The sequence below is a fragment of the Nerophis lumbriciformis genome, linkage group LG19 (genome assembly GCF_033978685.3).
Source record: "Nerophis lumbriciformis linkage group LG19, RoL_Nlum_v2.1, whole genome shotgun sequence".
Classification (NCBI taxonomy): Eukaryota; Metazoa; Chordata; class Actinopteri; order Syngnathiformes; family Syngnathidae; genus Nerophis; species Nerophis lumbriciformis.
In genome coordinates this window covers 33,069,125-33,094,312 of record NC_084566.2, presented here as the reverse complement: position 1 = coordinate 33,094,312, position 25,188 = coordinate 33,069,125, and the positions used below count along the sequence as shown (strand labels likewise).

Below are 25,188 nucleotides of genomic sequence, written 5' to 3'. Positions count from 1 at the left end.
GTTTTGTGATAACTTAGATACAATTATATTGACAATTATTAATGCAGTTTTTCTTGGTCTAGTCCAGATTACCGAGGGCCTGATTTACCCAAAGTTAGCACGTACAAAACTGATCTACTGAACGTGTGCAAAGTGGATTGTGTCTGTTAAGTGAGCAGAATAAGGAGCGCAATTCCTTTTGTTAAAAGTTAAAGTTGAAGTACCAATGATTGTCACACACACACTAGGTGTGGTGAAATTTGTCCTCTGCATCTCATCTCTATATTTGAACCAGACCCCATGTTTGTGTAATAGTTTAAATCGATTAATAGTTTGGCATTGCTTGTGTTGTAAGTCCAGTTTGTTCCATAATTTTACTCCGCATACAGACACACAAGAACGTTTACGAGTGGTTTGAGCTCTCGGCAATAAGAAATATCCAACATATTGTCTCTGTGAAAAATACGTCTGGCAATATGAATTTTCTTGCATATTCTGCTTCACATTCGCAGTCCCAAGAGCGCCCTGAAAAAAATTTAAATAAAATAAAAAGTGGCTTCCATGTAGATGCACCGCAGGAGTCAGGACTGCTGGTTTCCAAAATGCCCATAAAAAGTGGTACATGTCTGTTGCTTGTTTGAAAACACTGCTAAACGCGCATGTTAAAATGAATGTGAATCAAGTGAAAGGCCCTGTTATTTGGGATGATGTTTGATAAGAAATTATCGAGTTCGAGCCCATTATCGAATCCTCTTATCGAACCGATTCCTTATCGATTCTCTTATCGAATCCAGATAGGTTGTTGTATATGGAAAAAAACACAATATTTGGTTTAACAAAAGCTCACTTTTATTTTATAAGAAAAAAAATAAAACAAAATAAATAATAAATATTGTATGTTACCCTCGTAAAAAATATATATATATATATATTGACTGTTGTTACCCAAAGTATATTAAGTGGGATTTTTCAGAAAAACAAATATATACAGTAACACAAAAACAACCTGTCTCTGTGATCACTATAGGGGTATAAATAATAATATAGGGTTAAATAAAATCAGTCCCTTGGGCACAAAACTGAAAATAATACAGCTTTCCAAAAAGTGCACTTCTGCTGCTATTGGAACATACTAACTACACACACTATGACACTAAGAACACCACAGTCATCAATCAACAATTCTTCCACCCTTACATGAGAGCGAAACCTGGCAATAATTGCATATTGCCTGTTCTGCCCTCACTATACATGTTGAGGTTATACAGCTAACAAACAATCCAAAGCAGATTAATCCATTTAGGCTCTTGTTGTTGATCTTGCTTTGTCTTTTCCTATCTTTACTTTTGTCTTGCACTGGACTGTTATTTTTTAATTTTTTAAACTGAAATACACACAATGACAAATGTATAAGCTATGTGATTCAATTAACATACTGAAATGTAATACACAATATGTAAATATTAGCTTCACACAAATATACAGTACTATCATCAAACAAATACTTCTGAGTGTTGAAACTATTTCGATGGTGGAAATACACGACTCGCAGCCATTTTAAGTCCTCAAAACATCCATTGAAACAGTGCACAAAAATTGTTTTTCAATAAACATCTTACTATCAAACTTAAACACTTTCCACCTTAATATTGAGTTACATAAACAAGTTAAACAGTTTACTTACAGACTTATCTTTTCCAAGGCGTGTAAGAGCTAACACAACTTGTCTACTTCTCAATTGTCTCAACCCGGAAGTGCCCAAACTAATGACGCGTAGTATTTTCATATCGCCACAAGGTGTCAGTAAGAGTCTACAATCAAATGGGCATAACATTGCAGGTCCCATAGGGCATTTCCTGTGCGTGGGAAGGGATTCGAATAAAGAACCAACTCTTTTTCTTTACTATATTGGCCTCGATAACGAGAACCGGTTCTCAAAAAGGGATTTGAGTCCATGGAATCGGTTCTTTTCTTATCGAACAACCGGGAGAACCGATTTCGAACATCATCCCTACCTGTTAGTAAACTCAAAATTCTCATCTAAATAAGAATTAGTTATGAATGGCTCACGCAGTGTTAGTAGATTACACGCAACACGCCCACTAACAGTACATGCTATTTTATTGTTTGCACCCGCTGTTTAGTACCTGCTATTTGGAGCTTGGTGAATCAGGCCCTAAGTGTACTAAAAGTGTGAGCATAGCCTAAATGCCTGCAGGTTAGTCAAGTGTGCTCCAGAGACAGATGGACCACAACCTGCGCACCACATGATTCATCCTGTTACTCAATGCGATTGTGTTGTTGTGAGCATCCATAAGTGTCGAGGAGGTGGTGACATCATGCTGAACAGTAAATGAGATCAACGTCCATCTGGGACGACTCGATTCCCAAACCCTATAAAATGTCATTTACTGCTTTCAAGCAAGGTGTCAACACGCCGCCACGTTTGCTTTTCTTACCTGAGTCTCGCTCCCCTCATGCCTGCCCCTCTGTGCTTGTTGCAGACGAGAGCCAGAACATGGGTAGCGACACCAGCAGCCTGGTGCAGTCTCACACGCACTCGCTGAGGAAGCGCGAGGCCGTGGACGTGCCCTACCAGACCGGGCAGCTGCACCCGGCCATCCGCGTGGCCGACTTGCTGCAGCACATCACGCAGATGAAGTGCGCCGAGGGCTACGGATTCAAAGAGGAGTACGAGGTAGGAAGTCTCCTTAGACGTACCGCGGAAATGTCCACGTGTCCACTGGTGCCTTTCATGCATCTGTATTTCAACTCCAGGGTAGGAAAAAAACAAGTCCAAAACAGGCCGTTAAGAGCATGCCAAACCAGCAGGTGGCGCTGTACTTTAACAACAATCAGCTAAGATGTGCTAACACAAATGAAGACGTCCACCACGGCCAAAACTGTTATGTATTTCTTCTCATTAGTAAACTACGTCCTTCTTAGTGTACGTTTTTTACATAAGTTATGTGTATCATGATATATATTGATATCGTTTTTTTGCCCAGCCCTATCGGCCTTTTTCCTATTTTTTTTTTAACATAAGTTATGTGTCTATCATTATATATATGTTGATATTGTTTTACGGCCCAGCCCTATGGGGATTTTTTTCAGAATATGTTTTTTTTTAATTGATGCTTTGCGATAAATAGTTGATGTAGGTGCAGGACTACACTGCAAAAAGTCAGTGTTCAAAAACAAGGAAAAAAATGACAAAAATGAGGGGTATTTTATTTGAACTAAGCAAAATTATCTGCCAATAGAACAAGAAAATTTGTCTTGTCAAGATTTTCCAAATTCAAGTAAAATTAGCTAACCTCAATGAACCCAAAAATACCTTTAAGGGTAACATTATCACAATTTCAGAAGGGTTAAAACCATTAAAAATCAAATTAAAAAATTATTTTATTTTTCGAAGTATTTTTAAAAATTTTACCCATCACGCAATATCCCTAAAAAAAAGCTTCAAAGAGCCTGATTTTAACCATCGTTATATACACCCGTCCATTTTCCTGTGACGTCACATAGTGAAGCCAACACAAACAAACATGGCGGATAGAACAGCAAGTTATAGCGACATTAGCTCGGATTCAGACTCGGATTTCAGCGGCTTAAGCGATTCAACAGATTACGCATGTATTGAAACGGATGGTTGTAGTGTGGAGGCAGGTAGCGAAAACGAAATTGAAGAAGAAACTGAAGCTATTGAGCCATATCGGTTTGAACCGTATGCAAGCGAAACCGACGAAAACGACACGACAGCCAGCGACACGGGAGAAAGCGAGGACGAATTCGGCGATCGCCTTCTAACCAACGATTGGTATGTGTTTGTTTGGCATTAAAGGAAACTAACAACTATGAACTAGGTTTACAACATATGAAATACATTTGGCAACAACATGCACTTTGAGAGTGCAGACAGCCCAGTTTTCATCAATTAATATATTCTGTAGACATACCCTCATCCGCTCTCTTTTCCTGAAAGCTGATCTGTCCAGTTTTGGAGTTGATGTCAGCAGGCCAGGGAAGCTAGGGTCGATATTCTTCTCTTGATCGTCTTCGGTGGCATAAGGGACGGTGTGAGCCAAGACATCCAGGGGGTTTAGCTCGCTCGTCTGCGGGAACAAACTGCCGCCATTGCTTGCCGTGCTACCGAGGTCCTTTGTCCCTGAATTGCTCACACACTCCGGCAGATTCAATGGGGGTCTGGCGGCAGATTTCTTTGACTTTATCGTTGGAAATGCATCTGCTTTGAGTGTCGCAGGATATCCACACATTCTTGCCATCTCTGTCGTAGCATAGCTTTCGTCGGTAAAGTGTGCGGAACAAACGACTGACCATTTCGTCGGCTTTCCCCACACCCTCGTATTTTGAACAAATTTCATCCAATTTCTTGCCACTTTCGCATCTTTGGTCCACTGGTGCAACTTGAATCCGTCCCTGTTCGTGTTGTTACACCCTCCGACAACACACCGACGAAAGTGAGAAAATGGCGGATTGCTTCCCGATGTGACGTCACGTTGTGATGTCATCGCTCCGAGAGCGAATAATAGAAAGGCGTTTAATTCGCCAAAATTCACCCATTTAGAGTTCGGAAATCGGTTAAAAAAATATATGGTCTTTTTTCTGCAACATCAAGGTATATATTGACGCTTACATAGGTCTGGTGATAATGTTCCCCTTTAAAATAAGTATATTCTCACTAATAACAAGTGCACTTTTCTTGGTAGAAAAAAAAAAGAGACCTTTTTTCTCAATATGTTGAAAAATATTCTTAAATTAAGTAAATGCTAGTGCCATTATCTTGACATAATGATATGCGCTCGGCATTATATTTCTTGAAACCAGCAAAAACTAGTTTTTTTTCTTAATGGAAAGGCAACAAGGCACTACTTACTTGTTACTCTCGGGGTTTCCTAGCCGCTCAGGCAAATCATATTGTCTAAAAATGCATTTTTCCATCGATAACATGACATCATCGCCCCAAGTGCGTGCTCTTTCAGTCAATTAGTGCACATATATACAGCCCGGCCCCCGGCCAAAAAATGTTTCATTGTAATTTTGAAGAATTTATCTGAATGTGCATGAACTATTTCTGTTCAAAATTGTTAGAAATGTTTAAATATTAACTGTCAGTTTACTGTACTGTGCCAACTGTACTACTATATGAGTACGTATTTTCTATTGTTTCATTGAAAATAAAACAGCAAAGTCCATTTGGCTGTCATCTGTTTTAATTATGAGACACTATTGTGTCAAAGTCATGATTTTTTTATTTCATGCTTGAAATAAGAAATTATTACTTTAAAAAAAAGTAGTTTTATACTTGTGAGTGTTGATGACACAGCTTTGCAACAGTTGATATTCTAGTTTCAAGCATGTTTTACTCAATATAGGTCATCAAATCTCAGCAACAAGCTGTAATATCTTACTGAGATCATTTAGGACCAAAACCCTTAAAACAAGTAAAACACTCTAACATAAAATCTGCTTAGTGAGAAGAATTATCTTATCAGACAGAAAATAAGCAAATATCACCCTTATTTGAGATATTTCGTCTTACTTAGATTTCAGTTTTTGCAGTATAATTGACTCAAAAACTCCATTGTCCCACACGCCATCGAAATGTACAACTCCTCTCTGGGGGGGAGGGGGGTACTAAGATGACAGGGGATGCAAAACAATAACAATACTTAAATAAACTGCAACAAAAAACAGTGCAATTAACAGTGCAGTACATTTTCATAACATGGTCACTACTGCCTCGTTTCTCTTGTTACATTCTTGTTTTTACTGTTATATTTGTATTCTTATAGTTGCTTTTTATTTTTATACTTATTGTAATATTTTCTGTTTTATTTCCATTTATACCCCCATTATTTACTTTGTACTTTTTAAATTCGATCTGAATTCTGTGTACACTGCTGCTGGAATTTTAATGTTCCAGAGGGAACTCTCCTGAAGGAATCAATAAAGTACCATCCATCTATCCAGCTTTCTATGTAAGATGCCAGAAGACATCGTACAGTACAACTCATATCATAGTGACCAACAAGTGTAGATAAGAATATGCAAATACTATTCTAATTTTCATGGGTTATTCCTTGAACTATTTGTGGACTATTGAAAATGGATGAATGTTTTAAGTTGTGAACTTGTTAACTCACTAACAAATGCAATGACCAGTCAAGAGTAACGACAGTAAGAAAATAACAAAAAATAGGTCTTTACTAGAGGTGTCCGATAATATCGGACTGCCGATATTATCGGCCGATAAATGCTTTAAAATGTAATATCGGAAATTATCGGTATCGGTTTCAAAAAGCAAAGTTTATGACTTTTTAAAACGCCGCTGTACGGAGTGGTACACGGACGTAGGGAGAAATACAGAGCAGTTGCGTCTCCCAGTCATACTTGCCAAACCTCCCGATTTTCCCGGGAGACTCCCGAATTTCAGTGCCCCTCCCGAAAATCTCCCGGGGCAACCATTCTCCCGAATTTCTCCCGATTTCCACCCAGACAACAATATTGGGGGTGCGCCTTAAAGGCACTGCCTTTGCGTGCCGGCACAATCACATAACATCTACGGCTTTTCACACACACAAGTGAATGCAAGCATACTTGGTCAACAGCCATATAGGTCACACTGAGGGTGGCCGTATGAACAACTTTAACACTGTTACAAATATGCGTCACACTGTGAACCCACACCAAACAAGAATGACAAACACATTTCGGGAGAACATCCGCACCGTAACACAACGTAAACACAACAGAACAAATACCCAGAACCCCTTGCAGCACTAACTCTTCCGGGACGCTACAATATACACCCCCCGCTACCACCTAAAAATCATGCACTTTGTGACTTCAATAATAATTAAAGCTGCAAGCAGCGATGGACGGGACCGACTTTGACGGCACATAAAATCCAAACCGGAGCAGTAATTAAAACTCTTTGGTCAACTTTTAATCAGAAGGGTTCAATCTCTCTCCTGTGCTAGTTTGAAGCCGACACAACAAACGCGCTCAGAGGAGATAATGTTTGAAAAAAGGTGACCGATTTTTACAAAACTTTTGTTTTGAAGGGGGAATTGCAAACTTCCTGTAGATTTTTGCTGGGGGTTGTCAATTTATGAAATGAAGGTCTAAGTGAGACCTACATAGAAGTTTTTGTTTTATGTCTCTAAGACATTCCTACTGGAAGTTACAAGCAGTTTTGTCTGAGTTTTCTTCCTAGGAGCAGTTGTGTCTGTGTTTTCTTCCTAGGGGGCGCTAGAGCGCAATTTTTAGTTTTGGGGTTGGGTTTTTTATTAGATCACAATTTTTGCCAGTCCTGATGTGTGTGTCCAGTTTGGTGAGTTTTGAAGCATGTTAAGGGGGTCAAATTACAGCTCAAAGAGGCAAAAGTGACTTTTGTTTTGAAGGGGAAATTTTTGCTGAAGGATGTCAATGTATGAAATCTAGGTCTAAGTCAGACCTACATAGAGGTTTTTGTTTCATGTCTCTACGACATTCCAACCGGAAGTTACAAGCAGTTTTGTCTGTGTTTTTTCCTAGGGTGCGCTAGAGCGCAATTTTGAGTTTTGGGTTTTTTTTTTGGTTTTTTTTATTAGATCACAATTTTTGCCAGTCCTGATGTGTGTGTCCAGTTTGGTGAGTTTTGAAGCATGTTCAGGGGGTCAAATTACAGCTCAAAGAGGCGGCGGAATAATAATAATAAAACCTTACAAAAACAATAGGGTCCTCTGTCCCAAAGGGACATTGGGGTCCCTAAATATGGCAGTGCCATGTTGGCATTTTTTCCCATAACTTGAGTTGATTTATTTTGGGAAAACCTTGTTATATTGTTTAATGCATCCAGCGGGGCATCACAACACAATTAGGCATAATAATGTGTTAATTCCACGACTGTATATATCGGTATCGGTTGATATCGGTATCGGTAATTAAGAGTTGGACAATATCGGATATCGGCAAGAAAGCCATTATTGGACATCTCTGAAAAAAAATAAAACAAAAGAAAATCCAACATTTTTAGGAGGAAAAACTCAAGCCTAAAAAAAATAAAAATAAATTCTGGTCGGAAAAAAAATCTAAACTTTTGAGAGAAAAAAACAATTTAAATAAATTAAAAAAATCCAAAGGTTTATAGAAAAAAAATAAAATTGAAAAAAAATCGAAATTTCCCCTTTTTTTTTTTTTTTTTTTAAATATTTTGGACTTTTTTTATATTTCTAAATGGGACAAAGACTTTTTAAAAGATCATGAGTTGGACAAAGGATCAATAATAGGCCAATACTTAAAAGTGCTTGTGTCGTTGTGGTCATGTTGTTCCTCGGTCTCATCACTTTTGTGGTTATAGACATGGTGAGTGTCTGTTTTATCACCTGTGTTGTTTTGGACATGTATGTGTGTCTGTCTCACCACCTGTGTCCTTACACACCTGGTGTGTGTGTCTGTCTCATCACCACTGTGGTTGTTTTCCACCCGCACAGCAAAGCAGTTGTGTTCGTCCCTTGCTTCACTTTAGGATCGCGTGTTGATGCTGGCGGTGTGGACGCGTTTACGCTGTGATTTGTTGTCACGTCGTCCTCGCTGTTTGCACTGCTTGTGCACTTTGTGTCAAATTCTGGCCACCCATCTTAAAATAAGTCACCCCTGCAAGCCTTACGCGACGCCTCTTGCTGACACGGCAACAGGAGATTGTTGGCCTCCCTGGGAGAACATCCCTCTTATTTGCCCTCGTTAGCTGGCGGACCTCCAGCATCCTCGCCGTCCTTCATCACTGCGACTGCCGCCCTAATGCCAGCGAGCAGCCCATTAGCATTTACACGGGCAAGCTGGAATTTAAGCAGATGTTTAAATCCATTCATTGGTGCTTCTTTGGACACCTTAACCTAACTTTAACGTTTTTGGCTACTTTGTTACGTGTTCTCTGGCTGAAAGGCTCCAATTAACATCTGTATTCATTAACCAAAGTCCCCTTTAGTCCCCGGTAAATAACAATTGAGGTCAAGGATTAACTTGGTTAAAAAAAAAAGTGTTGGCATTAACAGCTGTGGCTGTAGGCAACCTCCTGATGTGTTTTTTTTGTATTAAATGTTTTTATGCATGTGCTTTATTAAATTGTTGCTATGGCTAATCATGCATGCTGCTTATTGACAATTAACTAATCAATATAAATACTGCTGTCTCAGCAATTCGCTTCTTATTACAACATTGCTTCTGTTGTTCACTCCAAATGATTATGAAAGTTTAAAAATGTACTTCTTATGTGCAAAAGCATACGCTTTTAAAACTGGAGCTAAAAATATACTTATATTTATTTTACTGAATAATAAATGTGAGGGGGAAACTGATATTTTCAGATTTTTTTTTCTAACACCCGCCCAAAAGCATTCTGATTCTATAATGTATACATACGTTTAAAGGAAAAAACATGGTCAAGTATTTCACTGTTAATGTATAAAACCCCAGAAATATATTTTATTTTGGACAAAAAGTGTAAAGACAAATAAATATATATATATATATATATATATATATATATATATATATATATATATATATATATATATATATATATATATATATATATATATATATATATATATATATATATATACCTGTGTGTATATATATATATATATATATATGTATGTGTATATATATATATATATATATATATGTATGTATGTATGTATGTATATATATATATATATATATATATATATATATATATATATATATATATATATATATATATATATATATGAATAAGCGGTAGAAAATGGATGGATGGATGGATGGATATGTATATATATATATATATATATATATATATATATATATATATATATATATATATATATATATATATATATATATATATATATATATATGCGGTTTGTTTAGCATTCCCACAAAAAAAAAAAATATATATATATATATACATATATATATATATATATATATATATATATATATATATATATATGTCTTAATAAGGTTATCCAAAAAATAGTGCTCGATACCGTAGTAGAGCGCAATATATGTATGTGTGGGGGAAAAAAAATCACAAGACTATTTCATCTCTACAGGCCTGTTTCATGAGGGGGGTACCCTCAATCGTCAGGAGATTTTAATGGGAGCATTCGCATACCATGGTTTATATAGGGCACAGAGTGGGTGGGTACAGGCTGGCCTAGGGGCGTGGTGATTGGTTCATGTGTTACCTAGGAGGTGTTTCCGTCTATGGCGGCATGTTGTTACAATTTCGCTGCGCTTGTTGAGGGATGACAGGTCTGGACGGTAGATAATAAACAGTTTCTCTTTCAAGCATAGGTTGCATCTTTTATTACCACTATTGTAAGGTGTGCTGGATGCAAGAATTTGCCATGTTATTGAATATTCAACATTATTGTCTTTGAGGTCCCAAATGTGTTTGCTGAGTTCTGTGGTATTTTGCAGGTTTTTGTTCCTGAAAGAAGCCTTGTGGTTGTTCCATCTGGTTTTGAATTCACCCTCGGTTAATCCTACATATGTGTCGGATGTGTTAATGTCCTTGCGTATTACCTTAGATTGGTAGACAACTGATGTTTGTAAGCATCCCCCGTTGAGGGGGCAATCAGGTTTCTTTCGACAGTTACATGCTTTGTTGGTTTTGGAGTCGTTCTGACTGGGGGTCGACGGCTCATTTGCAATTGTTTTGTTGTGGTTTGAGATGATTTGTCGTATATTGTTCATGCAGCTGTAGCTCAATTTGATGTTGTTCTTGTTGAATACTTTTCTTAGGTTGTTGTCTTTGGGAAAGTGTTTGTCAATCAGGTTGAGGAATTTGTGTCCAATGTTCGTTGAGACGTTTTTGCTGTATGGGGGGTTGTACCAGATGATGCCGTTTCGTTTTCTGTTCTTTTTTGCCTGGTTTCCTGGCGTGGGTTCATAGGTGAGGGTGAAATTGTATCCGCTTTCATCACGGGCTTTTTGGTACGGGGGGGTTGCTTGGTCAAATTCAGCTTTGCTAGATGACAGCATCGATAGCCTTTTATTGATTCCGGTAGGTATTCTTTTCGTGGTGGTGGGTGGATGGTTGCTGTCATGGTGCACGTATTGGAGTGTTGTGTTGGGTTTCGTGAATGGTTGGTAGCTGTTATTTCTCAGGTTGAAAGTGACGTCAAGAAAGTTGACGGTTTGCTTGTTGGCTTCAATCGTGATCCGTAGGCCGTTCTCTTTGAAAATTTGGCATATGCGCTTCTTGGTATTCTCGCTGCTCCTTGGCGAGGCGCGACACACTGCCAGTCCGTCATCACGGTAAATACCAAGGTTCAGATTGAGGCTAGCGAGCTGGGAGAGGAGGAAACTCCCAACGAGTTCACACGTTTCTGCTCCGTCAAAACTTCCCATAGTGACGTCAAATGTTGCATTGTTCTTTTTTTGCCATGGTGTACTGTTGTGGATGAGAATGGAGTTTTTTGCGTGGATGATGATCATCATGATGAGAATGGAGTTTTTTGCGTGGATGATGATCATCATGATGATCATCATCCACGCAAAAAACTCCATTCTCATCCACAACAGTACACCATGGCAAAAAAAGAACAATGCAACATTTGACGTCACTATGGGAAGTTTTGACGGAGCAGAAACGTGTGAACTCGTTGGGAGTTTCCTCCTCTCCCAGCTCGCTAGCCTCAATCTGAACCTTGGTATTTACCGTGATGACGGACTGGCAGTGTGTCGCGCCTCGCCAAGGAGCAGCGAGAATACCAAGAAGCGCATATGCCAAATTTTCAAAGAGAACGGCCTACGGATCACGATTGAAGCCAACAAGCAAACCGTCAACTTTCTTGACGTCACTTTCAACCTGAGAAATAACAGCTACCAACCATTCACGAAACCCAACACAACACTCCAATACGTGCACCATGACAGCAACCATCCACCCACCACCACGAAAAGAATACCTACCGGAATCAATAAAAGGCTATCGATGCTGTCATCTAGCAAAGCTGAATTTGACCAAGCAACCCCCCCGTACCAAAAAGCCCTTGATGAAAGCGGATACAATTTCACCCTCACCTATGAACCCACGCCAGGAAACCAGGCAAAAAAGAACAGAAAACGAAACGGCATCATCTGGTACAACCCCCCATACAGCAAAAACGTCTCAACGAACATTGGACAAAAATTCCTCAACCTGATTGACAAACACTTTCCCAAAGACAACAACCTAAGAAAAGTATTCAACAAGAACAACATCAAATTGAGCTACAGCTGCATGAACAATAAACGACAAATCATCTCAAACCACAACAAAACAATTGCAAATGAGCCGTCGACCCCCAGTCAGAACAACTCCAAAACCAACAAAGCATGTAACTGTCGAAAGAAACCTGATCGCCCCCTCAACGGGGGATGCTTACAAACATCAGTTGTCTACCAATCTAAGGTAATACACAAGGACATTAACACATCCGACACATATGTAGGATTAACCGAGGGTGAATTCAAAACCAGATGGAACAACCACAAGGCTTCTTTCAGGAACAAAAACCTGCAAAATACCACAGAACTCAGCAAACACATTTGGGACCTCAAAGACAATAATGTTGAATATTCAATAACATGGCAAATTCTTGCATCCAGCACACCTTACAATAGTGGTAATAAAAGATGCAACCTATGCTTGAAAGAGAAACTGTTTATTATCTACCGTCCAGACCTGTCATCCCTCAACAAGCGCAGCGAAATTGTAACAACATGCCGCCATAGACGGAAACACCTCCTAGGTAACACATGAACCAATCACCACGCCCCTAGGCCAGCCTGTACCCACCCACTCTGTGCCCTATATAAACCATGGTATGCGAATGCTCCCATTAAAATCTCCTGACGATTGAGGGTACCCCCCTCATGAAACAGGCCTGTAGAGATGAAATAGTCTTGTGATTTTTTTCCCCCACACATACATATATATATATATATATATATATATAACTTGTATTTGTTTAAAATTTAAAAAACTAATTAAATATATATATATATATATATATATATATATTAAAAAAACTAATTGAATAGAAAGGTAATATTTTTTATACATATATATGTATGTATAAAAAAATAATACATTTCTATTCAATTAGTTTTTTTTAATATACCTGTATGTATATGTATATATATATATATATATATATATATATATATATATATATATATATATATATATATATATATATATATATATATATATATATATATATTTAAAAAATATATATATATATATTTATATATTAAAAAAACTAAGTGAATAGAAAGGTAATATTTTTTATACATATATATGTATGTATAAAAAAATATTACATTTCTATTCAATTAGTTTTTTTTAATATACCTGTGTGTGTATATATATATATATATATATATATATATATATATATATATATATATATATATATATATATATATATATATTAGGGCTGCAACTAACAACTAATTTGATAATCCATTAATATGTCAATTATTACTTCGATTAATCGATGAATAATCGGATAAAAGAGACAAACTACATTTCTATCCTTTCCAGTATTTTATTGGGGGGAAAACAGCATACTGGCACCATACTTATTTTGATTATTGTTTCTCAGCTATTTGTAAATGTTGCAGTTTATAAATAAAGGTCTATAAAATAAAAATTAAAAAAAGTAGCCTCTGCGCATGCGCATAGCATTGATCCAACGAATCGATGACTAAATTAATCGCCAACTATTTTTATAAACGATTTTAATCGATTTAATCGATTAGTTGTTGCAGCCCTAATATATATATATATATATGTATTTGTATTTGTTTAAAATAAAAAAAACAAATTGAATAGAAATGTAATATTTTTTATACAAGGGTAAATTTGTGTATGTATATATATATATATATATATATATATATATATATATATATATATATATATATATATATATATGTATTTGTTTAAAATAAAAAAAACAAATTGAATAGAAATGTAATATTTTTTTATACAAGGGCAAATTTGTTTGAAATATTTAATTGAACTCACACTCTACAATATGTCTGAAACAGGCTTTTAGTTTTACCTTTGGTCTCTTGTTACAAAATTCTAGTGGGAATGCTAAACAAACTGCACCAAATACGTTCATGTCCATACAATACAACGCACATTATTACGTCTGGATAAATATATAGTGTTAAAATGTGTATTTTAAATAAAACAACGGCGGGTATTACTGGGTGGTTGCGGCGCTTTGGGCTTCCCTCCAGATTGGTTTTGGCTTCATGTGGCGTCCACTTCATGCTCTGACCTCCTAATTTCTACCAACGCAGCCTTTCTTTGTATCTGTCTTCTTCTTCTTCTTCACCATATCATTGTGTCTTCAGGTTAATGCCCTTTTTTCTTCCTCTTTTTATTCCTAATGATGACCCCGTTGACAATTGGCCTCTAACACTCTACTATATTTCTCTCTGACACATGCTCTTTCTCTACCAGATAAACGAGGTAAGACGATTATATTTTACATTTAAATAGATGTTTGAGCTGGTGCTTGTTGTTTGCTGTGCGGGATGAACTCATCTCGCACAACTACACAACCAAAAGGGCATTTACCCCAAACAAAGTGACCCCTCGCCCCTCCATAAGCTCCTCTATGTCCTCGTGACCTGTTTTATCCATTGATCTCTATAAAGCTTTTGAAAAGAATCCTCAATGATGAACATTTTCATGAAAAGTTGGACATTTTACACAATATTCACCTCATATTTGACTTTTTGTCTGGGATTCTACTAACTGACTGCAAACATGAGCAGGATGCTACACAATATCACTTTGCAGAAGCTTTATAAAGATCGCATCTGTTGCACATAAGAAGCAGAATATTTGAGCTCTCGTCTGCAATTTGTTCCAAATAAACAACAATCCACGTCTATTTTCTCACTCAGGAGGCGATTCATCCGTTTCCAAATTGACTTGCAGCCAACAATTCTGCTTCTCTGCTACATTGTGTTCATTTTTTTCTTCTATTTGAGCATCATTGTCTTCATGCGGTTGTAGTGTTTGTGTTAATTTATTTTGGACATGACAACACCCTGAATGAGGCCATTATTTAAGAATGAGTACCGTATTTTTCGGAGTATAAGTCACTCCGGAGTATTAGTCGCACCGGCCGAAAATGCATAATAAAGAAGGAAAAAAAACATATATAAGTCGCATTTTGGGGGGAAATTTATTTGATAAAAAACAACATCAACAATAGACAGTTGAAAGGCAATTTAAAATAAATAAAGAATAGTGAACAACAGGCTGAATAAGTGTACGTTATATGAGGCATAAATAACCAACTGAGAACGTGCCTGGTATGTTAACGTAACATATTATGGTAAGAGTCATTCAAATAACTATAACATATAGAACATGCTATACGTTTACCAAACAATCTGTCACTCCTAATCGCTAAATCCCATGAAATCTTAAATGTCTAGTCTCTTACGTGAATGAGCTAACGTATTTTTCGGAGTATAAGTCGCACCGGAGTATAAGGCGCACCTACCGAAAATGCATAATAAAGAAGGAAAAAAACATATACAGGTATAAGTCGCACTGGAGTATAAGTCACATTTTTTGGGGAAATTTATTTGATAGAACCCAACACCAAGAATAGACATTTGAAAGGCAATTTAAAATAATTAAAGAATAGTGAACAACAGGCTGAATAAGTGTACGTTATATGAGGCATAAATAACCAACTGAGAACGTGCCTGGTATGTTAACGTAACATATTATGGTAAGAGTCATTCAAATAACTATAACATATAGAACATGCTATACGTTTACCAAACAATCTGTCACTCCTAATCGCTAAATCCCATGAAATCTTATACGTCTAGTCTCTTACGTGAATGAGATAAATAATATTATTTGATATTTTACGGTAATGTGTTAATAATTTCACACATCAGTCGCTCCTGAGTATAAGTCGCACCCCCTGGCCAACTATGAAAAAAAACTGCGACTTATAGTCCGAAAAATACGGTAAGAAACATGCAGGTTGGAGCTTAAATTGTATTGTGTTTAAAACAAAATACAAAATCTTCACTCATCAATTTTTTTTATTTTGATTTATTTGCTTTCGTTTAATTAATATGCACAGAAATTAATTTCTAGTAACTATTATTTAACGTTTTTTTTTCAATTTAAGCTAGGGCTGCGTGATGTGGACGAAAAAGTATATCTCGGTATAATTTTACTTAAACTCGATATTCGATATATATCTCGATATATTTTTTGGTAAAAGTATACATAAGTTTAAGTATACTATGTAAAATAAATAACATAGCTGTGCAAATAATACAAAATGTATCAAACTCAGATAAAAAAATACATTTGTAGGAGTGCACTTTGTTTTTTCCTTTCCCTGGTTCGATGACCCGCCCTATTTCGCCTCTGATTGGCCTGTCCCCGACCAATCATGACTCATCATGGTAAACAACCAACCAATCATGGATGTTCTTATACATGCAAGCACGTCTTGGAAGGAGGAAGGGAAGGGGTTTACAACACAACAAATAAGCGGCGTTTGGTCACTTTAACGTGAAATAAATGATATCGATATTATGATATTTTCTTAATTCTTATCTTGTTTAAAAATATATTGATATATCTTACAAACTCAATATATCGCCCAGCCCTAATTTAAGCTATATTTTTCAAAAATACTGTACTATTATTTTAATTTTTTTCTTGTTGCAAAAATTTTAGACCCATCACATGTGAATTTCCTCACACAATCGCTATATCCTGATAGTATCATTAATGTTGGTAAGTATGGGGAAAATATTGTGTCATAAGTTATGGTACAATATTTAAGCTATATTCTTCAAAAATACTGTACTATTATTTTTAATTTTTCTTCGTTGCAAAAATTTTAGACCTATCACAAGATGATTTCCTCATACAATCGCTATATCCTGATAGTATCATTAATGTTGGTAAGTATGGGGAAAATATTGTGTCATAAGTTATGATACAATATTTAAGCTATATTCTTCAAAAATACTGTACTATTATTTTTCATTTTTCTTCGTCGCAAAAATTTTAGACCCATCACAAGATGATTTCCTCATACAATCGCTATATCCTGATAGTATCATTAATGTTGGTAAGTATGGGGAAAATATTGTGTCATAAGTTATGATACAATATTTAAGCTATATTCTTCAAAAATACTGTACTATTATTTTTCATTTTTCTTCGTCGCAAAAATTTTAGACCCATCACAAGATGATTTCCTCATACAATCGGTATATCCTGATAGTATCATTAATGTTGGTAAGTATGGGGAAAATATTGTGTCAGAAGTTATGATAAAATATTTAAGCTATATTTTTTTTAAATACTGTACTATTATTTTTCATTTTTCCTTTTCGCAAATTAATTAAACTAATTAATTAATGTTGGTAAGTATGGGGAAAATATTGTATCATAAGTTATGATACAATATTTAAGCTATATTTTTCAAAAATACTGTACAATTATTTTTCATTTTTCCTTGTCGCAAAATTAATTAAATTAATTAATTAAAGTTGGTAAGTATGGGGAAAATATTGTATCATAAGTTATGATACAATATTTAAGCTATATTTTTCAAAAAATACTGTACTATTATTTTTCATTTTTCCTTGTCGCAAAATTAATTAAATTAATTAATTAATGTTGGTAAGTATAGGGAAAATATTGTATCATAAGTTATGATACAATTTTTAAGTTATATTTTTCAAAAATACTGTACTATTATTTTTCATTTTTCCTTTTCGCAAATTAATTAAATAAATTAATTAATGTTGGTAAGTATGGGGAAAATATTGTATCATAAGTTATGATTAATATTCAAGCTATATTTTTCAAAAATACTGTACTATTATTTTTCATTTTTCCTCGTCGCAAAAATTTTAGACCCATCACATGTGGATTTCCTCATACAATCGCTATATCCTGATAGTATCATTAATGTTGGTAAGTATGGGGAAAATATTGTGTCAGAAGTTATGATAAAATATTTAAGCTATATTTTTTTTAAATACTGTACTATTATTTTTCATTTTTCCTTTTCGCAAATTAATTAAACTAATTAATTAATGTTGGTAAGTATGGGGAAAATATTGTATCATAAGTTATGATACAATATTTAAGCTATATTTTTCAAAAATACTGTACAATTATTTTTCATTTTTCCTTGTCGCAAAATTGATTAAATTAATTAAAGTTGGTAAGTATGGGGAAAATATTGTATCATAAGTTATGATACAATATTTAAGCTATATTTTTCAAAAATACTGTACTATTATTTTTCATTTTTCCTTGTCGCAAAATTAATTAAATTAATTAATTAATGTTGGTAAGTATAGGGAAAATATTGTATCATAAGTTATGATACAATTTTTAAGTTATATTTTTCAAAAATACTGTACTATTATTTTTCATTTTTCCTTGTCGCAAAATTAATTAAATTAATTAATTAATGTTGGTAAGTATAGGGAAAATATTGTATCATAAGTTATGATACAATATTAGTATCATTAATGTTGGTAAGTATGGGGAAAAAATAATAATACAGTATTTTTGAAAAATACAGCTTAAATATTGTATCATAACTTATGACACTATTTTCCCCATACTTACCAACATTAACGATACTATCAGGATATAGCGATTGTATGAGGAAATCTACATGTGATGGGTCTAAAATTTTTGCGACGAGGAAAAATGAAAAATAATAGTACAGTATTTTTGAAAAATATAGCTTAAATATTGTATCATAACTTATGACACTATTTTCCCCATACTTACCAACATTAATTATACTATCAGGATATAGCGATTGTATGAGGAAGTCCACATGTGATGGGTCTAAAATTTTTGCGACAAGGAAAAATAAAAAATTAATAGTACAGTATTTTAGAAAAATATAGCTTAAATATTGTATCATTACTTATGATACAATATTTTCCCCATACTTACCAACATTAATGATACTATCAGGATATAGCGATTGTATGAGGAAATCCACATGTGATGGGTCTAAAAATTTTGCGACGAGGAAAAATTTAAAATAATAGTTCAGTATTTTTGAAAAATATAGCTTACATATCGTATCATAACTTATGACACAATATTTTCCCCATACTTACCATCATTAATGATACTATCAGGATATAGCGATTGTATGAAGAAATCCACATGTGATGGGTTTAAAATTTTTGCAACATGGAAAAATAAAAAAATAATAGTACAGTATTTTTTTAAATATAGCTTAAATATTGCATCATAACTTATGATAAAATATTTTCCCCATACTTACCAACATTAATGATACTATCAGGATATAACAATTGTATCAGGAAATCCACATGTGATGGGTCTAAAATTTTTGCGACGAGGAAAAATTAAAAATAATAGTTCAGTATATTTGAAAAATAAAGCTTAAATATTGTATCATAACTTATGACACAATATTTTCCCCATACTTACCAACATTAATGATACTATCAGGATATAGCGATTGTATGAGGAAATCTACATGTGATGGGTCTAAAAATTTTGCGACAAGGAAAAATGAAAAATAATAGTACAGTATTTTTTTTAAATATAGCTAAAATATTGCATCATAACTTATGATAAAATATTTTCCCCATATTTACCAACATTAACGATACTATCAGGATATAGCGATTGTATGAGAAAATCCACATGTGATGGGTTTAAAATTTTTGCGACAAGGAAAAAAAAATAAAAATAATAGTACAGTATTTTTGAAAAATAAAGCTTAAATATTGTATCATAACTTATGACACAATATTTTCCCCATACTTACCAACATTAATGATACTATCAGGATATAGCGATTGTATGAGGAAATCTACATGTGATGGGTCTAAAATTTTTGCAACGAGGAAAAATTAAAAATAATCGTACAGTATTTTTGAAAAATATAGCCTAAATATTGTATCATAACTTATGACACAATATTTTCCCCATACTTACCAACATTAATGATACTATCAGGATATAGCGATTATTTGAGGAAATCCACATGTGATGGGTCTAAAATTTTTGCAACGAAGAAAAATGAAAAATAATAGTACAGTATTTTTGAAAAATATAGCTTGAATATTGTATCATAAATTAAGATACAATATTTTCCCCATACTTACCAACATTAATGATGCTATCAGGATATAACAATTGTATCAGGAAATCCACATGGGATGGGTCTCAAATTTTTGCGACGTGAAAAAATGAAAGATAATAGTACAGTATTTTTGAAAAATATAGCTTAAATATTGTATCATAACTTATGACACTTTTTCCCCCATACTTACCAACATTAATGATACTATCAGGATATAGCGATTGTATGAGGAAATCCACATGTGATGGGTCTAAAATTTTTGCGACAAGGAAAAATTAAAAATAATAGTTCAGTATTTTTGAAAAATATAGTTTAAATATCGTATCATAACTTATGACACAATATTTTCCCCATACTTACCAACATTAATTATACTATCAGGATATAGCGATTGTATGAGGAAATCCACATGTGATGGGTCTAAAAATTTTGCGAGAAGGAAAAATTAAAAATAATCGTACAGTATTTTTGAAAAATATAGCTTAAATATTGTATCATAAATTATGATACAATAGTTACCTCATACTTACCAACATTAATGATACTATCAGGATATAGCGATTGTATGAGGAAATCCACATGTGATGGGTCTAAAATTTTTGCGACGAGGAAAAAAGAAAAATAATAGTACAGTATTTTTTTTAAATATAGCTTAAATATTGCATCATAACTTATGATAAAATATTTTCCCCATACTTACCAACATTAATGATACTATCAGGATATAGCGATTGTATGAGGAAATCCACATGTGATGGGTCTAAAAATTTTGCGAGAAGGAAAAATTAAAAATAATCGTACAGTATTTTTGAAAAATATAGCTTAAATATTGTATCATAAATTATGATACAATAGTTACCTCATACTTACCAACATTAATGATACTATCAGGATATAGCGATTGTATGAGGAAATCCTCATGTGATGGGTCTAAAATTTTTGCAAAGAGGAAAAATGAAAAATAATAGTACAGTATTTTCTTTTTTAAATATAGCTTAAATATTGCATCATAACTTATGATCAAATATTTTCCCCATACTTACCAACATTAATGATACTATCAGGATATAGCGATTGTATGAGGAAATCCACATGTGATGGGTCTAAAATTTTTGCGACAAGAAAAAAAATAAAAATAATAGTACAGTATTTTTGAAAAATATAGCTTAAATATTGTATCATAGCTTATGACACTATTTTCCCCATACTTACCAACATTAATGATACTATCAGGATATAGCGATTGTATGAGGAAATCCACATGTGATGGGTCTAAAATTTTTGCGACGAAGAAAAATAAAAAATAATAGTACAGTAATTTTGAAAAATAAAGTTTAAATATTGTATCATAACTTATGACACTATTTTCCCCATACTTACCAACATTAATGATACTATCAGAATATAGCGATTGTATGAGGAAATCCACGTGATCGGCCTAAAATTTTTGCGACGAGGAAAAATGAAAAATAATAGTAAAGTATTTTTGAAAAATATAGCTTAAATATTGTAACATAACTTATGATAAAATATTTTCCCCATACTTACCAACATTAATGATACTATCAGGATATAGCGATTGTATGAGGAAATGCACATGTGATGGGTCTAAAATTTTTGCGACAATGAAAAATAATAGTACAGTATTTTTTTTAAATATAGCTTAAATATTGCATCATAACTTATGATCAAATATTTTCCCCATACTTACCAACATTAATGATACTATCAGGATATAGCGATTTTATGAGGATATCCGCATGTGATGGGTCTAACATTTTTGCGACGAGGAAAAATGAAAAATAATAGTAAAGTATTTTTGAAAAATATAGTTTAAATTAGGGTTGGGCGATATATCGAGTTTGGAAGATATATCGATATATTTTTAAAGAAGATATGAATTAAGAAAATATCGTAATATCGATATCATATATTTCAAATGACCAAACAAATGATTGATAAGGATCTCTACCTGACCCTAAAATGCACTAATACAAACCCCTTCTTGCAAATCTATGAAGCGTTGAGAAGCAGCTTTTGCAGCGCCATGAAATAGTTTGACAGAAGCCGTTTAGAAGCGACACCCCTCAGCTGGAAGACAATGTGTCTCCTTATCTTGGACATGAAGCCATAAAGGAGGAAGCGCTTATGATCCGTCTCCTTGGCGTGCTCCCATCCCCGCTGAATGGATGGACATATCCTTTAGCATATTTAAAGGCTAAATGGCCATGATTTAATGTCTGAAAGATCTTTATTTGCTGCCCGGACCAGTGAAACCATCCATGATTGAAGGCATAAAAAGAAATGTACCTTCCTTCCCGCCTCCCAGCCCGCAGGCAGACCTTCAGAATCCTATGCAGCACTTCACTTGTCCACACTGCGAATTGTGCAAAAAGACAGAATTTCACGGTTGCCGTTGACACTGCCACGTAATTATCACCAGAAAAAATGCCGTTGAAAATAACATTTTGTTGTTACCAAAATAACATGTCGTTAGTGCGGATCGGACCGACTATTACCAACTGTTATTGTGTCAGGTTCAAACACTGATGTCATCTATTAAACCTGGGGTGGGCACTGCAACCTGAGCACTGCTGGAGGGCCACACCGACAATATTTCAATTAAATGTTGCTCAAATTATTTTTGATATACCGTAAGATAAATAATAATAATTTCATTTAACCTAACTTAACTTTATACAAAAGCAGAATGCTTTTGAAGGTTTTATTTTTAACACAACACTTCCTGATGTATAATACAATGCAAAAATGTCCATTTCTGTCACTTTATCCTGCGTCCTCTTTAAAAGTCTAACATTTTTCCCCGTCAGATTTGGACAACCATCTGTTGTCACACCTGCCAGCTCGTCCCATTTCAGTCCTAACATGTCCAAACACGCATTTACCTATGTGAACAAGTCATTACCTCTGGTTGTCTCTTTAATTGACTGCATGGCTGCCAGCTCCTCCGTGATTTGAAAGTCTGCAGTTATCCCACGTAAGAAGATGAGCAGCTGGGCGGTGTCACGTACATTGCAGCTCTCATCCAAAGCCAGCGAAAAACAGTCAAAGTCGGCCGTTCTGTACTTCAGCTGAAGCTCCAAGTTTGCAGCGATGGTCTCAACCCGCCTCGTTACAATGCGTCGGGAGAGTGACACGTTCTCACATTTTTTTATTTTTTATTTTTTTTATTTTGTAATTTATGATTGGCCTCACGCGGGCCGGACAGGGACGCACAAAGACGCGGGCCGCCGAATGCCCAGGTCTGTATTAAACAGACAAGAAGCAAGGAATCATGCAGAGACAGAGTTAAATTTGGCTCAATGAGAAGAACGCATGGAGCTGCACACTTAGTTACAGTCTCGCCCTACGCTCTAAGGTACAGCTCCCGCGTCCCTCAATTTATTCAGGAGTTCCCCAGTCAACATCACTGAGGCCGCCTCTAAAAGGCGTGGTCACACATATCATGCAAAGCAGCTTCCAGTACGCACAATACGTGACGGAATGTGCTGGGGGCCTTGTGATTTCGCCTTGTCTGTGTGCTGTCGTCTTATCTTCGCTGAGGTCCTTGAATTCCTTGGCTGTTAGAGGGCTAAAACAAAGATCTGCGGCTGAAGCCACCCCTCAGACAAGAAGTTTTGTCCTTGCACAAATAGAAAAGTCTAACTTGAGCACAATAGCTAATAACTATAGCAACGGCCTTTAAGCATAATAGTTGTGTGACAACTTAAACATAATTATTCTAACATATTGTGACTAATTGTAATGTTATTGCTAACAACTGCAATGTTGATATTTCATGTTATTAACAGCATGTGATTATTAAAAACTACAAAATGATTACCTGCAAAAGCACTTGGCGAGTGCAGACCTCCGCCAAGTCCTGCCTCCCAATAGTAAAGTATCTTTTAAAAAAAAAAAGGTGCTGAATCCAGTCGCTGATCCAGATGTCAGGTTCAAACACTGATGACATCTATTAAACAGACGAGAAGCAAGGAATCATGCAGAGACAGAGTTAAATTCGGCTCAATTAAGGAGACACGTTTTTTGGGCTGTATTCTGGTTACAGATCCAAACTACGTTCTAAAAGTCCAGCCCACGTGCTTCCTGTATTTATTTGGGAGGTCCCTGGTTACATCACTGAAGCTGTCGCTAAGGGAAGGGGGTAATCTCGACAGCTCCAGTTAGACACAATATATGATTATACAAAAATGCAAATGTGTTGACGCTGGTGATATCGCCTTGTCTCTGCTCTGTCTGCGTCACGGCGGTGTTCGGCCTTGGCAGTCATCAGGCCGTTCCTGGACACAGACACTGATACCAGACTGGCTCGCAGTCTTTTGGATTGCCAGCTTTGCACAGACAAAGAAAAATACAATTTCAGCACAATTGATAATAACTATAGCAACGGCCCTTAAGCATAAAAGTTGTGTGATAATTTATACATAATGATTCTAACACCAGATCAGCCCCGAAATATAACCACTTGTTCCATATCCCATTTTTGGAATGATGTTGCTATCTAACAAACAAACATACATACAAACCCCAGCTAATGGAAGGATAAATAAATGGTCATGTTTTGTTCATCGGTCGCTTTCAAACAGGCTGCAAGAGGGTTCACTCTTTTCATCGGTCTCAGTACCTAGGCGCATTTGTTCTCTCAATTGCTCTGTTTATTGCTATTTTAAATGTTGCTCGGTCGGTTTGATTTTGGAATTGGAATTGCATTATTATGGTGTTGTTGTGTATTGTTTTGTTGGATTGGTTAATTTAAAAAAAAATACAAAATGAATATAAAAAATGAATATATAAAATATAAATGTGACAGATTGTAGCCAAAGGCTGATTTCCATCTGCATCTCATTGCAAAGAAACAAGCCCCGAGCTCCCACTAATTCAGCGTTATAGTGAGTTGTATTTTTCATGCCCTTATTTTTGCTCTATTTATCTGGCACAAGTGGAAAGCCGGTCCCTGAAAGTTATTTGCCGG

General features: G+C 35.1%; 1 protein-coding gene across 7 annotated transcripts in view; it reads left to right on the top strand.

Moving 5' to 3' along the window:
* LOC133618481 (receptor-type tyrosine-protein phosphatase mu-like) overlaps positions 1–25,188 on the top strand; it is a 580,372-nt gene that overhangs the window by 455,347 nt on the left and 99,837 nt on the right. For all 7 annotated transcript variants that reach the window (XM_072915241.1, XM_061978877.2, XM_061978875.2 and 4 more), the window contains one exon: positions 2,484–2,677. In XM_072915241.1, the coding sequence (XP_072771342.1) occupies positions 2,484–2,677 (194 nt within the window). The remainder of the gene's footprint in view (positions 1–2,483; positions 2,678–25,188) is intronic.